This window comes from Heterodontus francisci, chromosome 6 (genome assembly GCF_036365525.1).
Source record: "Heterodontus francisci isolate sHetFra1 chromosome 6, sHetFra1.hap1, whole genome shotgun sequence".
NCBI lineage: Eukaryota > Metazoa > Chordata > Chondrichthyes > Heterodontiformes > Heterodontidae > Heterodontus > Heterodontus francisci.
The window spans coordinates 79,741,157-79,765,277 of record NC_090376.1 but is presented as its reverse complement, the minus strand read 5'-3'; the positions used below and the strand labels follow the sequence as shown (position 1 = coordinate 79,765,277).

The 24,121-nt window shown below is 41.2% G+C and overlaps 1 protein-coding gene across 1 annotated transcript; it reads right to left on the bottom strand.

Annotated features, from left to right (window-relative positions):
* Window positions 1-951: 951 nt before the first annotated feature.
* eed (embryonic ectoderm development) lies at window positions 952-23,661 on the bottom strand. The gene is made up of 12 exons (XM_068033963.1): window positions 23,548-23,661; window positions 21,463-21,615; window positions 17,651-17,743; window positions 16,527-16,592; window positions 15,526-15,651; window positions 11,113-11,194; window positions 8,112-8,203; window positions 4,928-5,061; window positions 3,110-3,215; window positions 2,481-2,639; window positions 2,078-2,151; window positions 952-1,291 (listed from the first exon to the last, which is right to left on the bottom strand). The coding sequence occupies exons 1-12, from the start codon at window positions 23,638-23,640 to the stop codon at window positions 1,165-1,167; spliced, it is 1,305 nt and encodes a 434-aa protein (XP_067890064.1). The 5' UTR covers window positions 23,641-23,661; the 3' UTR covers window positions 952-1,164.
* Between the last annotated feature and the right edge of the window lie 460 nt (window positions 23,662-24,121).

The following is a 24,121-nucleotide window of genomic DNA, read 5'->3' as shown; positions in this document are numbered from 1 at the left end:
GGATAGTTCCCTCTGAGACACCCTGGTCCACTCTTCCATCACCCCGAACACCTCATCCCCTCCTCATGCAATCGCAGGAGTGTAACACCTGCCCTTTTACCTCCTCTGTCCTCACCATCTAAGGCCCCAAACACACAGTCAAGGTGAAGCAGCGATTTACTTGTACTTCTTTCAGTTTAGTATACTGTATTCGCTGCTCACAATGTGGTCTCCTCTACATTGGGGAGATCAGCCACAGATTGGGTGACTACTTTGCAGAATATCTCCGCTCAGTCTGCGAGCATGACTCCGAGCTTCCGGTTGCTTGTCATTTTAATTCAGCACCCTGCTCCCATACCATTTCCAGCCAAGGCCTGCTGCAGTTTTCCACTGAAGCTGAACGCAAACTCGAGGAAAAGCACCTTTTCTTCCGCTTAAGCACTCAACAGCCTTCTGGACTCAACATGGAGTTCAATATTTTCAGATCATGAGCTCCATTATTTTTTTAAAATTATTTTTCAAATTATATATTTTAATTATTTATTTTGTAACCATATGCTAGTCTTAAAGTTATTTTTCATGTTTTTGCTTTTGTACAGAGCTATTCATTATTCTGCTGTTCGCACTCTCTCTAGACTCATGCTTTGTCTAGCGCTACAACTATTTAGCACTCTATTTGCATTCTGTTCCACGACATCTGTCATTTAATCTCTTCCTCCCTGTCCTATCACAGACCATCCCTCTTGTTCTTCTTCCCCTCCTCCCCCTTTCACTTGCTCAAAGACTGTTACATTTCTAACTTTTGCCAGTTCTGCACAGATGCTGCTAGACCTGCCGAGTATTTCCAGCACTTTCTCTTCAATGTAAACTGTTGTTTAGAGAGGCCGAATACTTTAAATATATTTACACAGCAATTAGTTGTAAATGAAATTTTAGAAGAATTTCTAAATAGCATTTACATTCAGGCAAACATATAAAAAATATATTTATTGACAGTAGAGTAAAAGCAATAAGCAGCATGAAGGGAAAGGTCAAACTTAACTACACAGCATACATTAGCAAATATGCACAAGCAGTACAATTTTGACAACGACACTTGGCAAAACCAGCCAAGAAAATATTCAATGTCACTGGTATACAGATAATATGCTCGATTCACTAAATTTGGAATGTGATTAATATTGTTTATCGAAGTCTGTCCCAGCGCCAGATGGTGGCATCATCACATACAGCAATGAGAATACTGCTATCTCTGCTAAAACTGGTTTGTCGTATGGCTGCAGTGCATTTCGGATAAGCCAGTGTTGTGCATCTAAGAAGAAAAAAAATCAATTACATCACAAAATAATCAATAGCTTAACTGCAGTATCAAAAATGCAACAATTCACCATGGTGGTATTTGCAAACAGTATGCCACATGTTGCAAGTTCCAATGTCAGCTATACAAAAATCAAGACACTCCTTTACAGGGAAGTCTAGAAAATCTGAGCTTCAGTCACCCCAAGTAGCTCCTTATTAAATAAACAGCTGATTAAGAGCAGCACTGGCAAATAAAGGTCTGCAAAGGAAACCCGAGCGAGCCCGAATGCTGGACCTGGAAGTGCAACCCGACCAGACACATGTCGTCAGGTCCCGTCGTGGTCAGGTCGGGTAGCAGGCCTGTACATCAGTGCATGGGTACAGGCCTGCTACCCGACCCGACGGGACCAAACGACATGTGTCGGGTTCGGGTCAGACTTCTGGGTCCGACATTCGGGCTCAGTCAGGTTTCCTTTGCAGACCTTTACCTCACATATAAGATTATCCAACAGGGCATTGCAGTGCTTTACCGGCAAAGGCCTGTGAGTGGTTTAACTAGCTGCTTCTCTAGGCAAGTGTTGCCGTTGATTAGGTTAAAATAGAGGTGGGAGGGGAAAGAATGGAATTTGTCTTCATTTTATTAGTAAATTAAATCTCACCAGAATCTTGGCATATTTGGAAAGCAGGCTCCATACAGTTCATGATTTCAAAACAGCTGGAGAATTGCTTAATACTGAGAAACCACATTATCTGCTGCCTTGATTGTTGCACGTCATTTATAAAATGAGAAAACACTAACTTAGCTTTATGAGGATCTTCCACTTCAAGGTCCCACACATAGAGTTTTCCAACTTGATTGCCTAAAGCCAACATCTTTAAAAAGAAATCTAGATTTTAATAGATAAATAGTTTCAAAGAAACCACTGACAAAAGGGTCTTGGAGGTTTTTAAGATAACAATGAAGTCAACATATTTAAAGAAGATACTGACGAGATATAAATTACACATTTCTTAAGATCAAAAATCTCAATGTTCAATGGTAACAATCCACTCTTCCAATAAACAAGGAAGATTATAACGGGAGGGTTATTAGTAACCACCTAGCTCAGCGACTGAGTAGTAAACTACTACAGAATGGGTATATACTTCTAAACTATACTAACTGAATACTTTAAGTGCACTTCTGCATACTTCATTCTTACCTTCTGCCAGAAATCCATTGAAAACCTCATGTACCAAATATCACACTGACTGTAATCAAATCTTCCCAGTATGGTCACATTTGATTCATTTGGTTTTATTCTATCAATGTCAGCCTCCATTTTGCTAGGTTTCCAGCACACAATGGCATTTTCACAAGACTGAAACAGATAACATGATTGTTAATCACTGCTCATGGTCCTTGTGCATACCCAAGTCAAAATAAATCAGTTAATTTTATTAGAGCTTCATTGAAAACTTTCATAATACTTAACAGTCACCTTAAGGTTCTTTCTAAAATGCAGATTTTAATACAGTGGCTACTTTTGTTGATATCTACAAACCTCTTGATTATTATAGCTAAAACAAAACAAATTTCACTTTTATGGATTTTTAATTTCTGCACATATTTTCCTAAAACAAAAAGTCATTTATCGCTCTGCACCCATTTCTGGCCCAGAAATGGCAGCAATCTGCTTGCAACCCTACTCAACATAATCACAATATGAAAGGCTATGTATAATTTAGCCACTAAATTATGTAGATTCACAAACTTGGAGACTCATTAGAGGATACAGGTTCAGACAACCTGTAGCTAAATGAATGCTGCAGACCGAAACAAAATGTTTACCTTTGATAAGATCAGATCTCCAAGCCAGCGCACACAGTCCACATAATTCCTATGTATGTCCCTTGTGGAGAAATCTGGAAAATGGATTTTCTGCGACACAAATGGCCTTCATCCCAAAAGACATTTTTTTATGAACAGTAAAAAAAAAATGAATACTAAGTTCCATCTCTTCTCCAAAATAACTCAGATGAGACCATGAACATTGTTAATGATGCTCAGAACTTAACTCGTTGTTAAAGATTTGCATCTCTCACCAACATTTTCATACACAATGAATTACTTTGAAGTGCAATAACAATCATGTAGACAAAAGGGGCAGGCAGCTGGTACACTGCAACAACATGATAAACAGCAATGACATGAACGGTCAATTAGTTTTGTTTGAGGAGACTGTTAGCCAGTACATCGAGAGAACAGTGATTTTATCTGAATTACCATGGGGTATTTAAAGTCTACCTGGTCAACAAGGTCAGTTTAATGTCTTGTCAAAAAGTGGCAGCTGTGACAATGTAGGACTCTAGGAACACTGTATTGGAATGTCAATCTAGATTGTGAGCCAAGGTCCTGGAGTGGAGCTTGAATTTGTAACTTTCTAATTCAAGAAAGAGTGATGCTAACTAAATAAAGCAGACACACCAGTTAGACATGAACTTGTTGTTAAAAACATGTGAATTTTTTTTTTTAAATTCTTTCTCCACTGCTGAAGGGATTGATTTGCAGTTGCTCAGGGTTATTACACCAACCTCAATCAGACACTGATACTTCATCCAAGTGGTCATTCTTCGTGTTCAAGGCGATACTGGGTGAAGGGGGAATGGAGAAATCACAGCTAAGCTCAATTGATTGTCACCTGACAACAGACTTACACTTCTAGCAAGGGCCTCTGCACAGCAGTTAAGAGCAGATTCACTGGTTTTCCTTTCTTAATCAAGGGTAGTGGGTCCCCTAGCAAAATGCCAATTGAAATCAGCTCACCCACAAAAGACCACAGATCAAACCCGGGAGCCTTTAAGTATATGGCTCAGCTACTAATCATCGCTGAAACATCAAAGGAAGTAATTGCAAAGTTTCCTTACTGTGCATGCAACAAGGGTCAATAGATTGTTTAGATTTTGAAAATCTATTGTAACTAAGTATGTGGAGCTTTCCGATACAAAGTAATTTTAGATCTTCCTCTGCTACATTGCACAGCAGTTCCAAACGCGGCAGATAAAACGGGAGTAAACAACCGCATCACGATCTACAGATTATTGATCGAGATACTGGTGCAAAAATGTACAACAGCTTGGAAAGTAAAGAAGTTGGTTACAAGTTTCTCTAGTGTACAAGCTGAGGGGCTGGGAAATATAAAATCAAGCAGGCATTTTTCATTACAAATGTGAATCCATAATGGAAATGTTGACACGGAAGTAGGTGCAGACATTAAGATTTTTATTATTGTTATATAGATGTAAAATTAAAGAGTCTCCATTTGAATAAAGGCACAAGTTGTCAGGTATAAGATAAAGTCATCCATTTATAATACCAAATGTATGACAAATATTCAGATGGCTTTTATATACCAAGGAAGTGTAATTTTAAATGAAAGACCACATGAAAGCTTTTGCTATCTTCTAGAATCAGGTCCTTTCTTTAAAAAATCCAAAATAGACTTTGTAACAAGCACTGTATAGTAAGGTAGCATTTTAAGATCTAATGGTTTTCCCATCTGTGAAGGCAGTGAAAAAGCAGCCAGTTCCAAAACAAAATAAACTAGTAATTGCAAAAATCAAGTCCAGGCAACGTAATATGAACAGGGTTGAAGTACGTAACTGTTACCTGTTAGTTTTACTTGGGTTATATTCATTCGATGCCTTAATAGCTTTTAGCATCCTTTCAGAGTTGATTCGCCACAATTTAAGGGAATGATCCATGCCACAAGACATTATTTTCTCTCCAAGGAGATCAAAATCCTGCAAACAAAGAAAAATATAAGATATTTAACACAATCTAATGACTGAAAATGTTGAGTGGGTCACAAACATGCCTTTTAGCAGTACATTGAAAATGTTTAGATCAGGCTCTCTTATGAAAAAGCCATTAAGTGTCAACATGTACCTGCAGTAGCAACTACACATCAATGTTAATATCCAATTTCCATTTTTAACGCACCACAGTAACATTAGCTAGAAAGGCAGTATCCCACATACCTACCAACTGGTGGGTACATAAAAACAAAATACTGCAGATGCTGGAAATCTGAAATAAAAACAAAGTGCTGGAAATACTCAGCAGGTTTGGCAGCATCTGTGGAGAGAGAAACAGTAAATGTTTCAGGTCTGTGACCTTTCTAACTTTTGCTAGTTCTGATGAAAGGTCACAGACCTGATGAAAGGTTTCATATTTCACTATCACCTTAGCTCAGTGGTAGCACACACCCAAGTCTGAAGATTGCAGGTTCATGTCCCACTCCAGAGACTTGAGCACATAATCAAAACTGATATTTCAGTGCAGCACTCAATACTGCACTGTTGGAGGTGATGTCTTTCAAATAAGGCGTTAAACCGAGGACTTATCTGTCCTCTTAGATGAATGTAAAAGATCCCATGGTACTGTTCAAAGGAAAGTAGGAGAGTTCCCCTGGAGTCCCAACCAATATTCATCTCAGCCAACATTGTCAGATTATTGAGTCATTATCTCACTGCTGGTGGGACCTTGCTTTGTGGCTATCATGTTTCCCTGCATTACAAAAGTGACTATGTTTCAGAAGTCTTCACTGGCTTCGAGACATCATGAGCTTGTGAAAGGCTCTATAAATGCAAGCCCTTTTTTCATGTTCAGCCTGACATATAGTCTCACCGGTAAATTCCACAAATAAATAAGCCTTTTCCTTTAATCTCCTCTCCCTACTCAGTTGGATAAGGGAGTTTCAGTGCCTCAATCCTTGATGCACTTCAACCCAAAGGCTCCCACAATGCCATTTCAGACCCACAGCCCCATTGTGCTTTGGGCCACACTCTTCCTCCTCTGAGAAATGTTTTATACAAGGTTTTCCCCTCCCCACAATGAGCATCATTTTGTTTCTGGGGAGACCCCTTCACTAAGGAGGAAGTTTTAGATAATCCCTCCCACAACTCAGGTAAATACTTAGCCATATCTCGCTGAGCAACAATTTGTACACATGAAGCAATATTCTGATGATTGGACAAGGGGTGCACAAACAACATTTTCTGCAGGACCTTTTCCAACTCACTCTGAACACTGTTCCGCCCCTAACCCCTCTCACAAATAAGCAACATTTTTGTGGATGTTAACATCACCCTCTGAGCAACATTTGCTACTCTGCAGTCAACCCTGACCTCCAGAGGATCTCGCTCAGCCTTCCCAACACTCCCTGCTTAAGCGTGTTTCCTGGCTGCCCTATCCTCCTCTCCACCTCTTCCCACCAACGATTTAACCCTGCTTAACTAAAATGTTTTTTATTAATTAGTTTGTGGGATGTGGGTGTCACTGGCTAGGCAAGCATTTATTACCCATGCCTAATTGCCCCTTGAGAAGGTGGTGGTGAGCTGCCTTTCTGAACTGCTGCAGTCCTTCGGGTGTAGGTACACTAACAGTACTGTTAGCAAAGGCATCCAGGATTTTGACCCAGCGACAGTGAAGGAACAGCGATACAATTCCAAGTCAGGATGGCTTGTGGATTGGAGGGGAATTTGCAGGTGGTGGTGTTCCCAAGCATCTGCTGTCCTTGTCTTTCTTGGTGGTAGAGGTCGCGGGTTTGGAAGGTTTCTGTTGAAGGAGCCTTGGTGAGTTGCTGCAGTGCATCTTGCATATGGTACACACTGCTGCCACTGTGCGTCGGTGGTGGGGGGAGTGAAGGTTGAAGGTGGTGGATGGGGTGCCAATCAAGCAGGTTGCTTTGTCCTGGATGGTGTAGAGCTTTTTCAGTGCTGTTGGAGCTGCACCCATCTAGGCAAGTGGAGAGTATTCCATCACACTCCTGAATTGTGCCTTGTAGATGGTGGACAGGCATTGGGGAGACAGGTGGTGAATTACCTGCCACAGAATTCCCAGCCTCTGACCTGCTTTTATATCCACAGCATGTGTGTGGCTGGTCCAGTTCAGTGTCTAGTCAATGTTAACACCAGAATGTTGGATAGTGGGGGATTCAGCGATGATGCCATTGAATATCAAGGTGAGGTGGTTAGATTCTCTCTTGTTTGAAATGGTCATTGCCTGGCACGAATGTTACTTGCCACTTATCATCCCAAGCCTGGATATTGTCCAGGTTTTGCTGCATCTGGACACGAACTGCTTCAGTATCTGAGGAGTTGTGAATGGTGAACATTGTGCAATCATCAGCAAACACCCTCACTTCTGACCTTATGATGGAGGGAAGGTCATTGATGCAGCAGCTGAAGAGAATTGCGCCTAGGACACTACTACAGTGATGTCCTGTGACTGAGATGCTTGACCTTCAACAACAACAACAACAATCATCTTCCTTTGTGCTAGGTATGACTCAAACCAGTGGATAGTTTTCCCCAATTCCCATGGACTCCAGTTTTGCTAGGGCTCCCTGATGCCACACTCGGTCAAATGTTGCCTTGATGTCAAGGGCAGTCACTCTCACCTCACCTCTGGAGTTCAGCTCTTTTGTCCATGCTTGGACCAAGGCTGTAATGAGGTCAGGAGCTGAGTGGTCTTCATAGTTTCACTCCCTGTGTGCAACGTCATTAAGTGAAAACAAAAGTACTCAAGAAATGGAACATCTTGCAACATGTAGCACCGAGAAGTCAGTGTAGAGTTCCCTTTAGATCATCTTGCTGTTAACCCATGCAAACTCAAGAACATCTCATCATCTTTCAATGCACTTCCTGCATTTTACCATTAAACCCTTAGAAGTCTAAATAGTGCCAAAGAGTCATTGGTCATTACTATAAAATATTGTCTTGAATAGAATTTTTACATTACTAATGGAAGCCAAATAATGAAACAGCACACAATATCACTGGTCACTTACTGCACTCAGAACTTCATCTCGATGTCCTTCCACGCCTCCAAATATTGCAACTAAAGTGTCAGTCTGGATGTTCCAAAACCTTAGAGCATGATCTAGTGTGAAGCACAGGTTCCATTTAGCCTTTCAGATGGAGTACTTCACAGAAGCTATAGTTTTTATCTTGATAAGCTACAGGTTCCCAGAGTCCAGAGTGAGTTACAAGTCATAACAGTACTCAGTTGTTCAAAACATATTAAAAATGATTACTGTTCTATGCAATTGTGGCGATCTTATTTTTAAACTTATGACAGAAGACATAACATTACTACTACACGGGATATTAAAAAGGAGACAATAAATTAATTTTAAAATTTGTTAAGTCTTCAAATCAAGATAGAAACTCAGCTGGCCCAGCAGTGAGAACAGGTGGGGGTGTAGCAGCAATTTTTTTTAAAATGTTAAGTTGGCAGCAAATCATATGGAACACGGGAAAAAGCATAAACCGAAGAGCACATAATTGGTTTTCTACAATGATTTACATTTTTAGATTCTTTAGACACAAAACTTATTGTGTGTGTATGTATACACATACATACATTCTTACATACATACACTCTCAGTTGAGAAAGCTGTAAAAGAATAGACAAGCATCCCCCTGGCATGTATTTCAAAATCCTTATTTTCAACTTATACACTTTCCAAGTCAATTTCTCCTTCCCCAAGCCAGTTACTACAGCCTCCTGAATCTTCTACAATGCTGCCCAGGCTGGTGGCTGGCAGATGACTAGAGAAGCAACCTCTTCATTACCTCAAATTTCTCACCCCTCCCAAAGGCTTCAATTCAGCACTCTCATCCAGCAGCACTGCTGAACCTGCACCACAGCACCAAGGAGATTCTAGATCAGGTTTGTCCAACATATGGCCTGCCAAACATTTCCATCCGGCCTGCGATGTAAACTGCTCCCGGGCCATTCCTCATCCTCGCCATGACTGGAGATGAGAAATTTCCCATTGTCGTCTTCTTACAGAGCAGCCATTTTAAAAACATCGCGCAGTTTCAAGACAACAGTGGGCAGCACAGTGGCGCAGTGGTTAGCACCGCAGCCTCATAGCTCCAGCGACCCGGGTTCAATTCTGGGTACTGCCTGTGTGGAGTTTGCAAGTTCTCCCTGTGACCGAGTGGGTTTTCGCCGGGTGCTCCGGTTTCCTCCCACAGCCAAAGACTTGCAGGTTGGTAGGTAAATTGGCCATTATAAATTGCCCCTAGTATAGGTAGGGGGATATAGGGAAGGTGGGGATGTGGTAGGAATATAGGATTAGTATAAATGGGTGGTTGATGGTCGGCACAGACTCGGTGGGCCAAAGGGCCTGTTTCAGTGCTGTATCTCTAAATAAAAAAACAACAGCTGCTAACACCAGGAACAGCCATTTTCCAACAGACTCTGTTTTCCGGCAGGTTCTCACTTTTTTTTTTTAAAAAGCCCACTGGAAAACTCAGTCTGTTGGAAAATGGCTGTTCCCGATGTTAGCAGCTGTCTGCTTGAAACTGACAGCGCGATGTTTTTAAAAAGAACTGACCAACCATCTGCTGACTGTCCGCTCTCTGCAATAGTGTCAGACAGCGAGTGGGGGAGAAAGAGAGAGAGACGGGGAGCCCTGAGCAGGGAACACTGGAGACATGGGGGTGGAGAGAGGGGAGGATAGTGAGAGAGAAAAAAAGGAGAGAAAAAAAGGAGAGAAAAAAAGGAGAGAAAAAAAGGAGAGAAAAAAAGGAGAGAAAAAAAGGAGAGAAAAAAAGGAGAGAAAAAAAGGAGAGAAAAAAAGGAGAGAAAAAAAGGAGAGAAAAAAAGGAGAGAAAAAAAGGAGAGAAAAAAAGGAGAGAAAAAAAGGAGAGAAAAAAAGGAGAGAAAAAAAGGAGAGAAAAAAAGGAGAGAAAAAAAGGAGAGAAAAAAAGGAGAGAAAAAAAGGAGAGAAAAAAAGGAGAGAAAAAAAGGAGAGAAAAAAAGGAGAGAAAAAAAGGAGAGAAAAAAAGGGAGAAAAAAAGGGAGAAAAAAAGAGAGAAAAAAAGGGAGAAAAAAAGAGAGAAAAAAAGAGAGAAAAAAAGAGAGAAAAAAAGAGAGAAAAAAAGAGAGAAAAAAAGAGAGAAAAAAAGAGAGAAAAAAAGAGAGAAAAAAAGAGAGAAAAAAAGAGAGAAAAAAAGAGAGAAAAAAAGAGAGAAAAAAAGAGAGAAAAAAAGAGAGAAAAAAAGAGAGAAAAAGAGAGAGAAAAAGAGAGAAAGTTGGGGGAAGTGAGAGTCAAAGAGTCATTTGCTTACAGCACAGAAGGAGGCCATTCTGTCCATCAAGCCCATGCTGACTCTCCACTGAACTATGCAGTCAGTTCCACTCCCTGGCTCAATCCTCAGCCCTGCAAGTCTATTTCTCGCAGGTGGCCATCCAACTTCCTCTTGATGTCATTGATTGTGTTCGCTTCCACCACCCTTGTGGGCAGAGTGTTCCAGGTCATTACCACCTGCTGCGTAAAAAAATTGCTCCCTCATATTCCCCCTTCATCTTTTGCACAAAACGTTCATTCTGTGTCCCCTAGTCCTACAGGGGAGGGGGCAGGGGGGTGGAGAGAAGAGAGATTCAGGTCTCTCCTGAAAGGTGGACATCTATCCAGAATATTCTGCAGCGCTCCATCAAGTGTGCGGGCAAAGAATGACTACTTATTGAAGCAAAAACAATGCTAGGTATGTCACTAAATCAGTTTTCAATATAGTGGTGAGAAAGTAAGTCAATAAACTATCTTCTCAATTGAAGCTTCTTCACAAAAATGCACATATTAGCAAGATAATTTTTTAATGCCTTTATCTTTCGAAATCTGCTCACCAGCCCCCCTGTGCTGAGCAAAAATTGTAATGTGGCCCTCCGCCCAAAAGGTTGGGCAACCCTGTTGTAGATGTAAACTCACATCCCACCACTATACAGAATCCTGAGAGCACAATTTAAAACTAAGTAGTTAATCTTAATTGCGATCTTACCTTTGCTTACAGAAAGCAGGAGATTTGGTTCTCGGGGGTGGAATTTCAGCTCATTGATTGCATTACCATGTCCAACATAGTGCTACAATCAATAAAAAGGGAAGAAAGCCACGTCAGTTTCTTAAACAATAGTAAATACTTGTTAGGAAGTAAAAAAACTAATTATTCTGTTCCTTTAAAATGCAACAACTTAAAGACTGAAAATAAAAATTAGTATTAAAGCACGAGTGTGCTTGGCAACCTTTTGATTTCTAACAGATTTTCTGAAAATCAAATTACTTCCCAAGAGAAATACAAGGCATTATAAACATCACTATCTTTAGCACCAGAAATAGCACTAAAAGTCAAGCCTTATAGAATCATTAACGGCACAGAAGGAGGCCATTCAGCCCATCAAATCCATGCCGGTTCTCCACAAAGCAATCTAGTCAATCCCACTGCCCCACTCAATCCCCGTAGCCATGCAAGTTTATTGCCTTCAAGTAGCCATCCAATTTCCTTTGGAAATCATTGATTGTCTCCGCTTCTTGTGGGCCAAGAGATTACCGCCCGCTGTATAAAAAAGTTCCTCATATTCCCCCTGCATCTCTTGCCCAAAACCTTAAATCTGTGTCCCCTAGTCCTTGTACCATTAGTTAATGGGAACAGTTTTTCCTTGTCTAACTTAACTAAGCCCGTTATAATCTTGTACACCTCTATTAAATCTCCCCTCAATCTCCTTTGCTCTAAGGAGAACGCCAGCGTTTCAAATCTAACCTTGTAACTAAAATCCCCCATCCCTGGAACCATTCTGGTAAATCTCTTCTGAGACCTTTCAAGGACTCTTACATCCTTCCTCAAGTGTGGAGAACAGAACTGGACGCAATACTTCAGTTGAGGCCTAACCAGGGCTTTATAAAGGGTCAGCATATCTTCCCTGTTTTTGTACTCAAAGCCTCTATTTGGCTCAAGATGCCATATGCTTTGCTAACTGCTCTCTCAATATGTCCTGCCACCTTCAATGATCAATGCACATGCACCCCAAGGTCCCTCTGTTCCTGCACACTCTTTAGAACTGTGCCATTAAATATACATTGCCTTTCCCTATTCTTTCTGCCAAAATGCATCATCTCGCACTTGTCAATATTAAGTTCTATCTGCCACCTGTCTGCCCGTTCTGCTAGCCTATGTCCTGTTGCAGGCGGTTCATATCAAATTTTGAAATTCTACTCTGTATTCCAAGATCCAAGTCATTTACATACAGCAAAAAAGCAGGTGATCCAGCACTGATCCTTGGGGAATACCAATGTCTATCATCCTCCAGTCTAAAAAACATTTACTATGACTTGCTGTTTTCTGTCCTTTAACCAAGTTTTTTATCCAACTGGACACTGACCCCCCTATTCCATGAGCCTGAATTTTGTTAACCAGCCTTTTATGTGGTACCTTATCAAACGCTTTCTCAAAATCCATATATAAACATCCACCGCCCTTCATCAACCTTCTCTGTTACTTTCATCAAAAAATTCAATTAGGTTAGTCAAGCATGAACTGCCTTTTACTAATCCCTGCTGACTCTCCTTAATTAACTCAAACCTCCCCAAGTGCCTGTTGATTTTTTTCCGATTGTTGTTTCAAACAGATCATACATTTCCCTTTTGTAGCTTCTTGCAAAAGTGTTCAGATTTCACATTTTCAAATTAAACCAATTTTGTCAGTTAATATACAGATATTTTGTTTGTCAGCCTATCAAGCAATAGATCTTGAACTACTCCAAAAATTCAATACAAATGGCAATTCTGTTGATCAACTTTCAATATCACAAAATCACAGAACTGTTACAGCGCAGGAGGCCGCCATTTGGCCCAGTATGCATGCAGCAGCTCTCTGAATGAGCAATTCATTTAATGCCATTACCCCACCTTCTCCCCATAAGCCTGCAAATTTTTCCTTTTCAGAGAACAGTCTAATTCCCTTTTGAAGGCCTCAATTAGAGTCATAGAGAGATACAGCACTGAAACAGGCCCGTCGGCCCACCGAGTCTGTGCCGACCATCAACCACCCATTTATACTAATCCTACATTAATCCCATATTTCCTACCACATCCCCACCTTCCCTCAATTCTCCTACCACCTACCTACACTAGGGGCAATTTACAATGGCCAATTTACCTATCAACCTGCAAGTCTTTGGCTGTAGGAGGAAACCAGGGCATCCGGCAGAAACCCACGTGGTCACAGGGAGAACTTGCAAACTCCGCACAGGCAGGACCCAGAACCGAAACCGGGTCGCTGGAGCGGTGAGGCTGTGGTGCTAACCACTGCGCCGCCCCAATTGAACCTGCCTCCAGCACACTCCCAGGCAGTGTATTCCAGATCCTAACCACACTGCTTAAAAAAGTTTTTCCTCCTGTCGCTTTTGCTTCTTTTGCCACTTTAAATCGATGCCCTCTCATTCTCAATCCTTTCATGAGTGGGAACAGTTTTTCCCTATCCACTCTGTCCTGACCCCTCACGATTTTGAATACCTCTATCAAATCTCCTCTCAGCCTACTCTTCAAGGAAAACAGTCCCAACTTCTCCAATCTATCTTCATTACTGAAGTTCCTCATCCCTGGAATCATTTTTGTGAATCTTTTCTGTACTCTATCCAATGCCTTCATATCTTTCCTAAAGAGCAGCGTCCAGAACTGGACGCAATACTCCAGCTGAGGCCGAATTATTGTCTTATACATATACAACATATCCTCTTGTACTCTATGCTCCTATTAATAAAGCCTAGGATACTGTATGCTTTATTAGCTGCTCTCTCAACTTGTCCTTCCACCTTCAATGACTTATGCACATATACCCAAATCAGCAAGTTTAGTTTGAGTGGACGGTAAAATGTTAAAAGTCTCAAACCTGACTGATCCCATCTACTTCTGATTTTAACAGAGGCTGGACTGGGCCTGACCAATCTGCTCACAGGAGGCAGGTTAGCTATTTAAATATCATTGATCATGAGGCTGTGGACCTCAGATTTAATCTCCAATTTTATGCTCGCTGGGTCGTTAAGAACACCTGACAACTAAAGGGAGGCAAGGAGTGCTGGATCCAGCAGGCACGTGCCTTTCAACTTACTTGTTCCCCACCAGGATCTCCCACTGATCCAAATCTTTCAACCTTCCCCTCCCTCACCCGAAGCTTCCAATCCCTCTGACATCCCCCCCCACCCCCGCAAAATGGCTCCAGACCCCCGATCAATCCACAGCCCCTAACCCACAATCTCTCTCTCCCTCCCTCCTCTGCGCTTCCCAGCTGTGACCTGGTATTGCAGGCCTTTGCGCCTGCCAACCAGTCAGCTTCTTGATCTGGCTGGCTGTGGCTGTTAATCAGGCTCTGCGTTAAATTCAACAGGGCCCAAAGGAAACACATTCTTCAATTTTCCCAAAGCAAACACATTCTTCAAGTTTCCCAAGGCAAAACAGTCTCCCTCTCCCTCCATGTCTCCAAGTTAATAATAGGACTAGTTCCCTCCTCTCAACTGAACTGCCGATCCTCACAAATTTATGCAAACTCCCGCATTTCATGCAAAACCAAGCTCCAGCTTGAGCTAGAAAAACAAACTAAAGGACTCGATGCTTATTCTCTTGGACCACACACGTCCCCAGTTGTTGTATGAGTTACTGTCAGAAGTTTGAGACCCAAGAGGCTATTTTATCCTTTTTCTATCCAACAGTTAAGAGATATTTATTACCACAATATCAAAAGTGCTCTAGCTTTCTAGGGCAAATCAAATAAGCCATATAATGCAGACCTGCCCCAAAAGTCTCAAAACTGCACACATGTCCGTTATTTTTCTGCCCTTAACTAAACCTGTCAGCGCTCTGCACAGTCCTGCCCGATTTATTTATTACTATGCTTAAAGTAATAAACCCAATGATCCTGAATTCAAACAGTTTTAAAAATAAATGTATAAGTTTATAATCACAGAAGCATAGATATTTCAGAGTGACAGACCACTGAAACAAGTCGTTGGTTGGCATCCTTCCTTCTATGAAAGATGATGGACATGCAGCAAACAATCCATTTAAGTGGGGTGTTTTCTCTTGGTGCACCTTTGTTGATGGCAGTGAAGACCAATCTTTGAGAGGCAGGTTCTGCCACTAGTGCTGTACGTGAAGCTGCCAAGTGATGCTGAGAGTTGTTATTTTTGACATTGGCGCCTGTTGCCGAGCTGCTGTAGTGACTGGTCATTGTGGTAGTGCATACCAGTCCACTATAAACTAAACTTAACTAAGGGGTCAGCCTGGAACATTATATTTGACATTCCTTACACATTATTTGGTTTTGTAGGGAGAGGGGAAAATCATGGAAAAATCCAGTCCAATACTAACTTACAGAAACATTATTCTAGCTCAAAGTACAGCATTCACAACTGGTTGTACTCACCTTAATGCACTGCATGGAGATAGGATTAATAATTCGGATAATGCCCCTCGATCCTGCCACAGCCAGGAGGGGATGGCTTGTATTACTGTCATAGGTCCATGCACATGTGTAGAAGTTTTCATCTGTCTGAACAGCTCCAGAGTTAGAGTCAATACGGAATAAAACCTCACTGGTAATTTCTCTTTGCCCCTGCATCTCTTTTGTAACTGCAATTCCTCCTCCAGTGAGGACTAGGGAACAATCTTACTCCAACTTATCCATGACAATTGCTGGTGCCACTTTGACTATGCAATCAACAGCACTTGAGAACCCAACTGGGCAAAGTAAATTTTCTTCAATTTTCGAAGGGGTTATCGCCACACCCACAGGATCACATCAAGCAGATTTCTGTTACTAACAAGTGGTTAAGTCAAGTTTACTGCCCCTTTTAAAATTAGTTTTAGCTTTCGCCACATCTGATTAGCTGCTAGTACAGACTCAAAAATTTTTCCAAAATATTTTATTTTAAAATAATCTTCCTCTATGCTGACATTTCTACCTTAATAAATATAAGGAAATTCAGTAATTTAAATAGGTACCATTCTTGGATGAAACCAACATCTCTGAGCGTCCCTCCTCAAAAAAGTAACAAATTGTAACCCAGATCAGAATGGCCCTTTAACGTTTCAAACAATTACTGCCAAAAAAGTACATTAGCTGAAGTTAATTTTTTTTTAAAATTCGTTCATGGGACGTCAGCATCGCTGGCTAAGCCAGCATTTACTGCCTATCCCTAATTGCCCTTGAGAAGGTGGTAGTGAGCTACCTTCTTGAACCACTGCAGTCCTGCGATTAGGGAGGGAGTTCCAGGATTTTAACCCAGCAACAGTGAAGGAACGGCGATATAGTTCCAAGTCAGAATGGTGTGGCTTGGAGGGGAACTTGCAGGTGGCGGTGTTCCACTTAAAGTGTCAATTTTACATCTACCACATAATTATATATCTATATTCCAAGAAAGATACATCAGCATCCACATACGACTGCAGTAATCGTATTTCCCCTTGTGAATGACATTCGTAAAGTGTGACCTATTCCAAACAAAAAGGGAAATTAGAATGTATATGAACATCTGATGAAACACTGCATTCATTAGTAACTGAATTGAAATTGTCCAAATTTATTTACATTTCCCCAAGAGTTAATAGGTAATATAGCCTTTATTTTTGGGGGGGGGGGGGGGGGGGAAAGAGAGAGGGGGTGGCAAAGAAAGCAGCCAAGCATTTCTCACATCCGTTTCTACCTGAGCTGCGCACACCATATATAGTCGAGTATGTAGCCACAGGAAGAAACAGTCACCATTGCTTCAATGGGGTGAGTCAGGCACGTAATGTTACTCAGTTTGGGTGTAAAAATGCGACCACTTTTGATGTGAGTTTTAATAGAACTTTTTTTTAAGCTGGCAAATTCATTGGCAAAGAACAATCCATTAAATCAAGCAGCGCTGCCCTTTGAGACTGTTTAGAGACAGTTCCCAAGATATTCAGCTCTACAGAATCTATTTAAACCACCCTCGCTTCTAGAACAATTTGTATTAGGAAAACTTTTTAAAAATTACAATCAAAAATGTTATCCGTGGCCCAAACGCTACTGCATACAAACAATAAAACCCGGGTTCAATTCCGGGTACTGCCTGTGTGGAGTTTGCAAGTTCTCCCTGTGTCTGCGTGGGTTTCCTCCGGGTGCTCCGGTTTCCTCCCACATGCCAAAGACTTGCAGGTGATAGGTAAATTGGCCATTAGAAATTGCCCCTAGTATAGGTAGGTGGTAGGGAAAATATAGGGACAGGTGGGGATGTGGTAGGAATATGGGATTAGTGTAGGATTAGTATAAGTGGGTGGTTGATGGTCGGCACAGACTCGGTGGGCCGAAGGGCCTGTTTCAGTGCTGTAACTCAAACAAAAATTTTAAAAAAAATAATAATTTGACAAGAACTTTATAGTCATAGCTGCACCAGTGTCCCGAGGCAAATTCAAAGCATCCTTGGCTATATGCATCAACGAGATAGGTCCCGGCTTAAAGTCCAAATATATATTGCTTTTTCAAATAATGTAAAATTAAATGTGATGCGACATATTAAGACACTGACCCGGTTGCTACCAACTGTGGCAAATACCAAAGGATCTCCCTCCTTACTGTGCCAGTTAAACTGCACTCCAAAAAGTGGTTGGCCATGATCCTCCTACAAAAGAACAGAATTTTTTTATTTTTACTTGTATGAAGGTTAGTTTGGGGCATCACAAATATCAAACACTGCTACCAAGAGGCCAGGCAGATGGCATTGTTAATGTCCCGACAGTTAGCACAAGGAGGTGAAAAGGACCATCCAGGTGGAACTCTGTCTTCTAATTTACCTCACTACCTGCAAGAAAATGTTGCACCTTTGAATTCATATTTTCCTGTTCAATAAAGTTCAGATCACAGAAATCATTCCACAGCTTTGAGCAACACCACCCAGTGCCTCCACATTATCCAGTCAGGCCATTTGAGATATAAACTACATCTAATGATTTCTGGTCAAATATCCTTTACACAACTTGGACAATAAGTTCAAAACATTTTGTTTAAACAAGTATATTGCAGTTGTTTCCAGTTTCTGGCTTTTGATGAACTATTTGCCCTAGGTTACAAAAGTAAGCTGAGGTATATAAGTACCACTTTCTGTTTATATCATAAATACTACCTTCTATCACTTACAAAGCTTTAAAAATAATTAATTTTGAAAACAGGATTCAAACATAGTGCAGGTTTATGACTTTTTAGAAAAGTATCCAAGTTACAGGACAAAAGTTAATTTCCTTAATAGGTAAAATGATTATAGCTAATTATTGTTTAGTAGACAGTGAGGCTGTCATGTGGACAATGGCAAACATTAAAAACACAGTAAAAAAAAAATTACCTCACTGTTGGTGACATGGACATAAGGTGGTGTGTGGACATTTTTTTTTAAACTGAAGCTCACCATAAAGAGGGGTAAGATATCTTCCTTTAGGAAATTTTGTGAACAGTTTTTCTAGTTGGAAGTGTAGGAAACATTGTGAATGATAGTAACAGAATTCAGGAGGACATAAAAATTACATAGAATTCTACAGCACAGAAACAGGCCATTCAGCCCAACAGATCTGTGTGGTGTTTATGCTCCACGAGTCTCCTCCCACCTTGCTTCATCTCATCATACTAGCACTGCCTTCTATTTCTTTCTCTCTTATGTACTTATGCATCTATGTTATCTGTCTCAACCACTCCACATGGTAGCCAATTCCACATCCTTACTATTCTCAGAGTAAGGACATTTTTCCTGAATTCTTTATTGGATTTAGTAGTGACCTTCTTGTATATATGGCCCATAGTTTTGGGCACCCCACAAGTGGAAATATCTTCACTACGTCTACTGCAGGAACAGAGATACCTGGAGTTCACATACACAAATCTCTGAATGCGACAGGACAAATTTATAAGCCTGTTAAAAAAAATTCTAAATAGAAGCATCAGTATAAAAGCAAGGAAGTTATACTAAACCATTATAAATCATTGGTTAGCCCTCAGCTGGAGGAGTGTGTTCAAGTATGAGCACCACACTTTTGGTAGGACGTCAGGGCCTTCAGGAGGGTGCATAGGAGATTTACCAGTACGATACCATGAACGAGGGACTTCAGAGAAGTTGGGAATATTCTTCTTACAGCATAGAAGGATAAGTGAAGATTTAATAGAGGCGTTCAAAATTATGAAGGAGTTTGATAAGAGCTAGGGAGAAATGGTTTCCACTGGCAGGAGGGTCAGTAACGATAAAGACAAAGATTTAAGGTAATTCACAAAAAAAGGGAGGTGAGAAGTTTTTATAAAAACAAATTGTATTAATATAGCATATTTAGTACAATAAAATGCCCAAAAGCACTTCACAGGAGCATTATATTAACATTTGACACTGAGCCACATAAGAATTAGGAGCAGTAGGTAATTCAGCCCCTCGAGCCTACTCCACCATTCAATAGGATCATGGCTGATCTCAACTCGGCCTCAACTCCACTTTCCTGCCCATTCTCCATAACCCTTCAACCCATTACTAATTAAAAATCTGTCTATCTCCTCCTTAAATTTACTCAATATCCCGGCATCCACTGCACTCTGGGGTAGTGAATTCCACAGACTCATGACCCTTTGAGAGAAATAATTTCTCCTCATATGTTTTAAACCTGCTACCCCTTATCCTAAAACTATGACCTCCCGTTCTAGATTGCCTCACCAGAGGAAACATCCTCTCCATGTCTACTTTGTCAATCCCCTTAATCATCTTATATACCTCAATTAGATCTCTCCTTCTAAACTCTAGAGTAAAGGCCTAAACTGCTCAATCTCTCTTCATAAGACAAACTTCATCTCTGGAATAAAAACAAGAAATGCTGGAACCACTCAGCAGGTCTGGCAGCATCTGTGGAAAGAGAAGCAGAGTTAACGTTTCGGGTCAGTGACCCTTCATCTCTGGAATCAATCTAGTGAATCTCCTCTGAACTGCCTCCAATGCAACTACATCCATTCTCAAGTAAGGGGACCAAAACTGTATGCAATACTCCAGGTGCGGTCTCACTAATGCCTTGTACAGTTGCAGCAACACTTCTCTACTTTTGTACTCTATTCCTTTAGCAATAAGTGCCAAAATTCCATTTGCCTTCCTTATTACCTGCTGCACCTGCATACTAGTTTTCTGCGAGGACGAGGACACCCAGATTCCTCTGCACCTCAGCACTCTGAAGTTTCTCTCCATTTAGATTATAATTTGCCTTTCTATTCTTCCGACCAAAATGGATAACCTCACACTTATCCACGTTAAATTCCATCTGCCAAATTTTGGCCCATTCACCTAACCCATCCATATCCATTTGTAAATTTCTTATTTCTTTATTGCAACTTACTATCCCACATATTTTAGTGTCATCTGCAAATTTGGCTATAGTACCTTCTATCCCTGCATCCAAGTCATTAATATAGATTGTAAACAGTTGGGGCCCGAGGACCGAACCCTGTGGCACCCCACTTATCAAATGCCTTCTGGAAGTGCAGATATACTACATCTAAAGGATCCCCATTATCCACTTTGCTTGTTACATCTTTGAAGAACTCTAGCAAATTAGTCAAACACGATTTACCCTTCATAAAACCATGCTGACTCTGATGGATTGCGTTTTGACTTTCTAAATGTCCTGTTATTACTTCCTTAATAATGGATTCTAACAATTTCCCAACGACAGACGTTAAACTAACTGGTCTACAGTTTCCAACTTTCTGCCTCCCTACTCTCCCAGCAGCAGCAGGTAGCCAATTAGGACCATTAATGGGCCAAATGGGGGAAAGGTGATGGTGTGCCGTGATCTTCCTAACGGCAGATGGTCCAGTCAGATCTGGAAGTGAATGACTAAACCAGTTGTCCGCCGTATCCAGTTAACTCTGTGTCCCCTGGACAAAGGGAGTGGAGATGAGGGCTGTACCAGTAGGAATAGTCATGATGGGAGAGATCATTGGTCTTTGTGGGGAGGTGGAGGTGAGGGTGTGGTTGAGCAGATCAGTAGCTGCAGAAATGTAGTAGTGAATGGAGAGCCAAGAGTTTAGACAGTTGGGATTTTGAAAGTGCAGTTGCAAGTGAGTTGGAAGCAACCTATTATTCAGCAAGCTATGATCTGGAATGCAGTGCCTGAAAAGGTAGCAGCAGCAGATTCAACAGTAACTTTGAACAATGAAGTGAATATATAATTGAGGAGGAAAAATTTGCAAGGAATAAGCAGAAATGTGGGACAAACTGGATTGCTCCAAGAGCCGGAACAGGAACAATGGGCCAAATGGCTTTCTTCTGTGCTGTATGATTTTAGTTATGACGTCAGCCACAGGTGAATTCTTCCAGACACAAACCTTAAGACTGTTGACACACTTAAAGGAATATTTGCATTTCTTGGACTTCCACTTTCCCTTCCCCCAGCTCTTCCTTCCAGGGACATTTGGTGTGTTTGTAGGGGTGTCCGGCCTCTCTGTATTTGTACCACTCTCTATACTGGCAGCATCATCCTGTAAAGAAAGCATAATGCAACAATAAACAAACTAAAAATGATCTTACAAACAATGCAATGACATTTTTTGGAGCTACTTCGATCTGAGCAATGTACAATAGAATGAGACAGCATTGCTGAAGTACTCTTACTAACAAAAGTTATTACCATTAAAATTACCGTGAACATTAACAAAAAAGGGTTGAGCACAAAGTATCAACATGTTACTTCCACGGAACAATTTGGGAATATATGGTAATTTTATTCTGTGTCTCACTCACAGTCAAGCAAAATGACCAACTGTGGGTACAAAAGAATTGCACCAAATTTGAAAAGCATTTCTATTAGTTATGGACAAATCAATAATGGAATATTTTTGTTGCAGTTTAATTTTTCAGCTCAGCTTCAACATGAGACCAGATATGTGAAACATTAGTCAATGATAAAATCTGTCACACATACAAAAACATCATGAAGTAATTTTGACAACTTGCCCATTACAAATAAAACCAATAATTTAATTATATAACATTAATATTTGATCTCTTTTAGCATTTGTCTTCATTACATACACTTCCCAAGGGTAGAAACTTGTCAGATTCATAAAATTCCTTTTGCAGTTCATCAAATTTTTGTGACAACTCTTCATCTTTGAAAGTTTGTTTAAATGGTAAAACAAGTATATTACAAAGTATCAGCTCAGAATGCCAACGAAGTAGAGAAACATAATGATGCATCAAGTCACATCAGATACTTCTGAACTTCATTGTTCATAAGTATGCAGACAACTCTTAAAACCATAAGCATGATGTACATGCCACCTGATTATATAAGAAATACTTCTTCTTTGGCCTCCTTGACTCGAGAGACAATGGGTAAGCGCCGAGAGGTGGTTTGTGGAGCAGTACCTGGAGCGGCTTTAAAGGCCAATTCTAGAGTGACAGACTCTTCCACAGGCGCTGCAGATAAAATTGGTTGTCGGGGCTGTGACACAGTTGGCTCTCTCCTTGCACTTCTGTCTTTTTTCCTGCCAACTGCTAAGTCTCTTCCACTTCAGAAAGACTGCACACTATAGAAAAATACATATGGCTCCTCACACCATGAGTTGCTAAGTCAGGAGGCTATGTTTTTTTTACATATGTTTTGTGGCATACTGAGCTGATACTTCTGCAATGTGTTTGTTTTTCCATTTAAATCAACTTTCAGAGATGAAAAGCTGTCAACAAAAGTTTTCTGATAAACTGCAAAAGAAATGTTATGGATCTGGCAAGTTCCTACCCTTGGGAAGTCAGATACATGGCTAACCAAAACAAAATGACATGGGGAGAGAGAGTCGGGACACACCGTTCCATCACCCACAGTGCAGTGAGTAAGTGCAGCACAAAACCCCTTACCCAACACGTTTCCAATTGAGTACCAAGGCAGATCAACCAGATTCTGCCCATATCAAAACCAACGTCTACAGCAATAAAACGAAGTTTCACGCATTCTTGTAATAGTTACTTGTAGTCACAATGTCTAACAGTAGATGGAGATAGTATCAGGGTTTCTGATGGAGATAACACCAGAAACCACAGCATGGTATCAGAAAACAGAATGTAAGAAATGAATTGAAGACCGTGCTAATAAGTCTGATCAATAGCGAGTTCTACTTTACTACTGGAATGGCGACGAAAGCCCTTCCAGCCGCAGAGCCCGTGACCGTGGAGTTAATCTCTTTCCCCGGTGCTATCCGCCCCCAGGCTGAGTCTCATCACTGGCCGATGTTAAAGTGAAGCCGGGCCGCGGGCCTGAGCAAGCGGCCGCTTCTCATTGTTCTTCCCGCAGCACCGGAGGCCGCCACAGCTCCCAACCTAAGAGACAGTGCAACTTTTAAACAAAATGGTCATTGCAAGTGGCCGGACATAACGCCACTACGACTCCCGCGTTAACTGCACTGATCGGGACTCACGTTTTCATCTCCAGATACATCCGGGTTGCTGTTCTCATCACTCAATTTCTGTCTCTTAGCCGGCATGTCTCCTCGCGCCGCGCTCTCCGACATGATGCGCACAAAGGGCTCGCGTCACAGCGCACACAGTCGCAAAGTCACGTGTCACGGCGCACACTGTCGCAAAAAGAACCCATCCAATCCAATCAAGTTGTCGTGAAATGCGGTCTAGTGATCTTGGATGGTTTTTGTATATTAGGCCGAGGGGCGTGCTATATCTGAAAATGTTGGACAATGTGGTTCTACTGTTAGTTGCCAAAACACCCAGTGCTGCTGCCTGGTTTCTTAGTGTTTCTTGTTAATTTACATGTGTACATTCTGATTTCCGCTGGCTAGGGAATCAATGGCATCACTGAGTTCCGATTTGGTTGGCTGTATGTCCAGCTCATCCATGACTGGTAGAGGCTGGGCTGCATTGAGGGCAGTCTCAGTGACAGCATTCTCCCTGGAGTACAGTTCTAGGTAGTGCTCAACCCAGCGGTCCATTTGTTTGCGTTGGTCAGTGATTATGACCCCTGATTTAGATTTGAGGGGG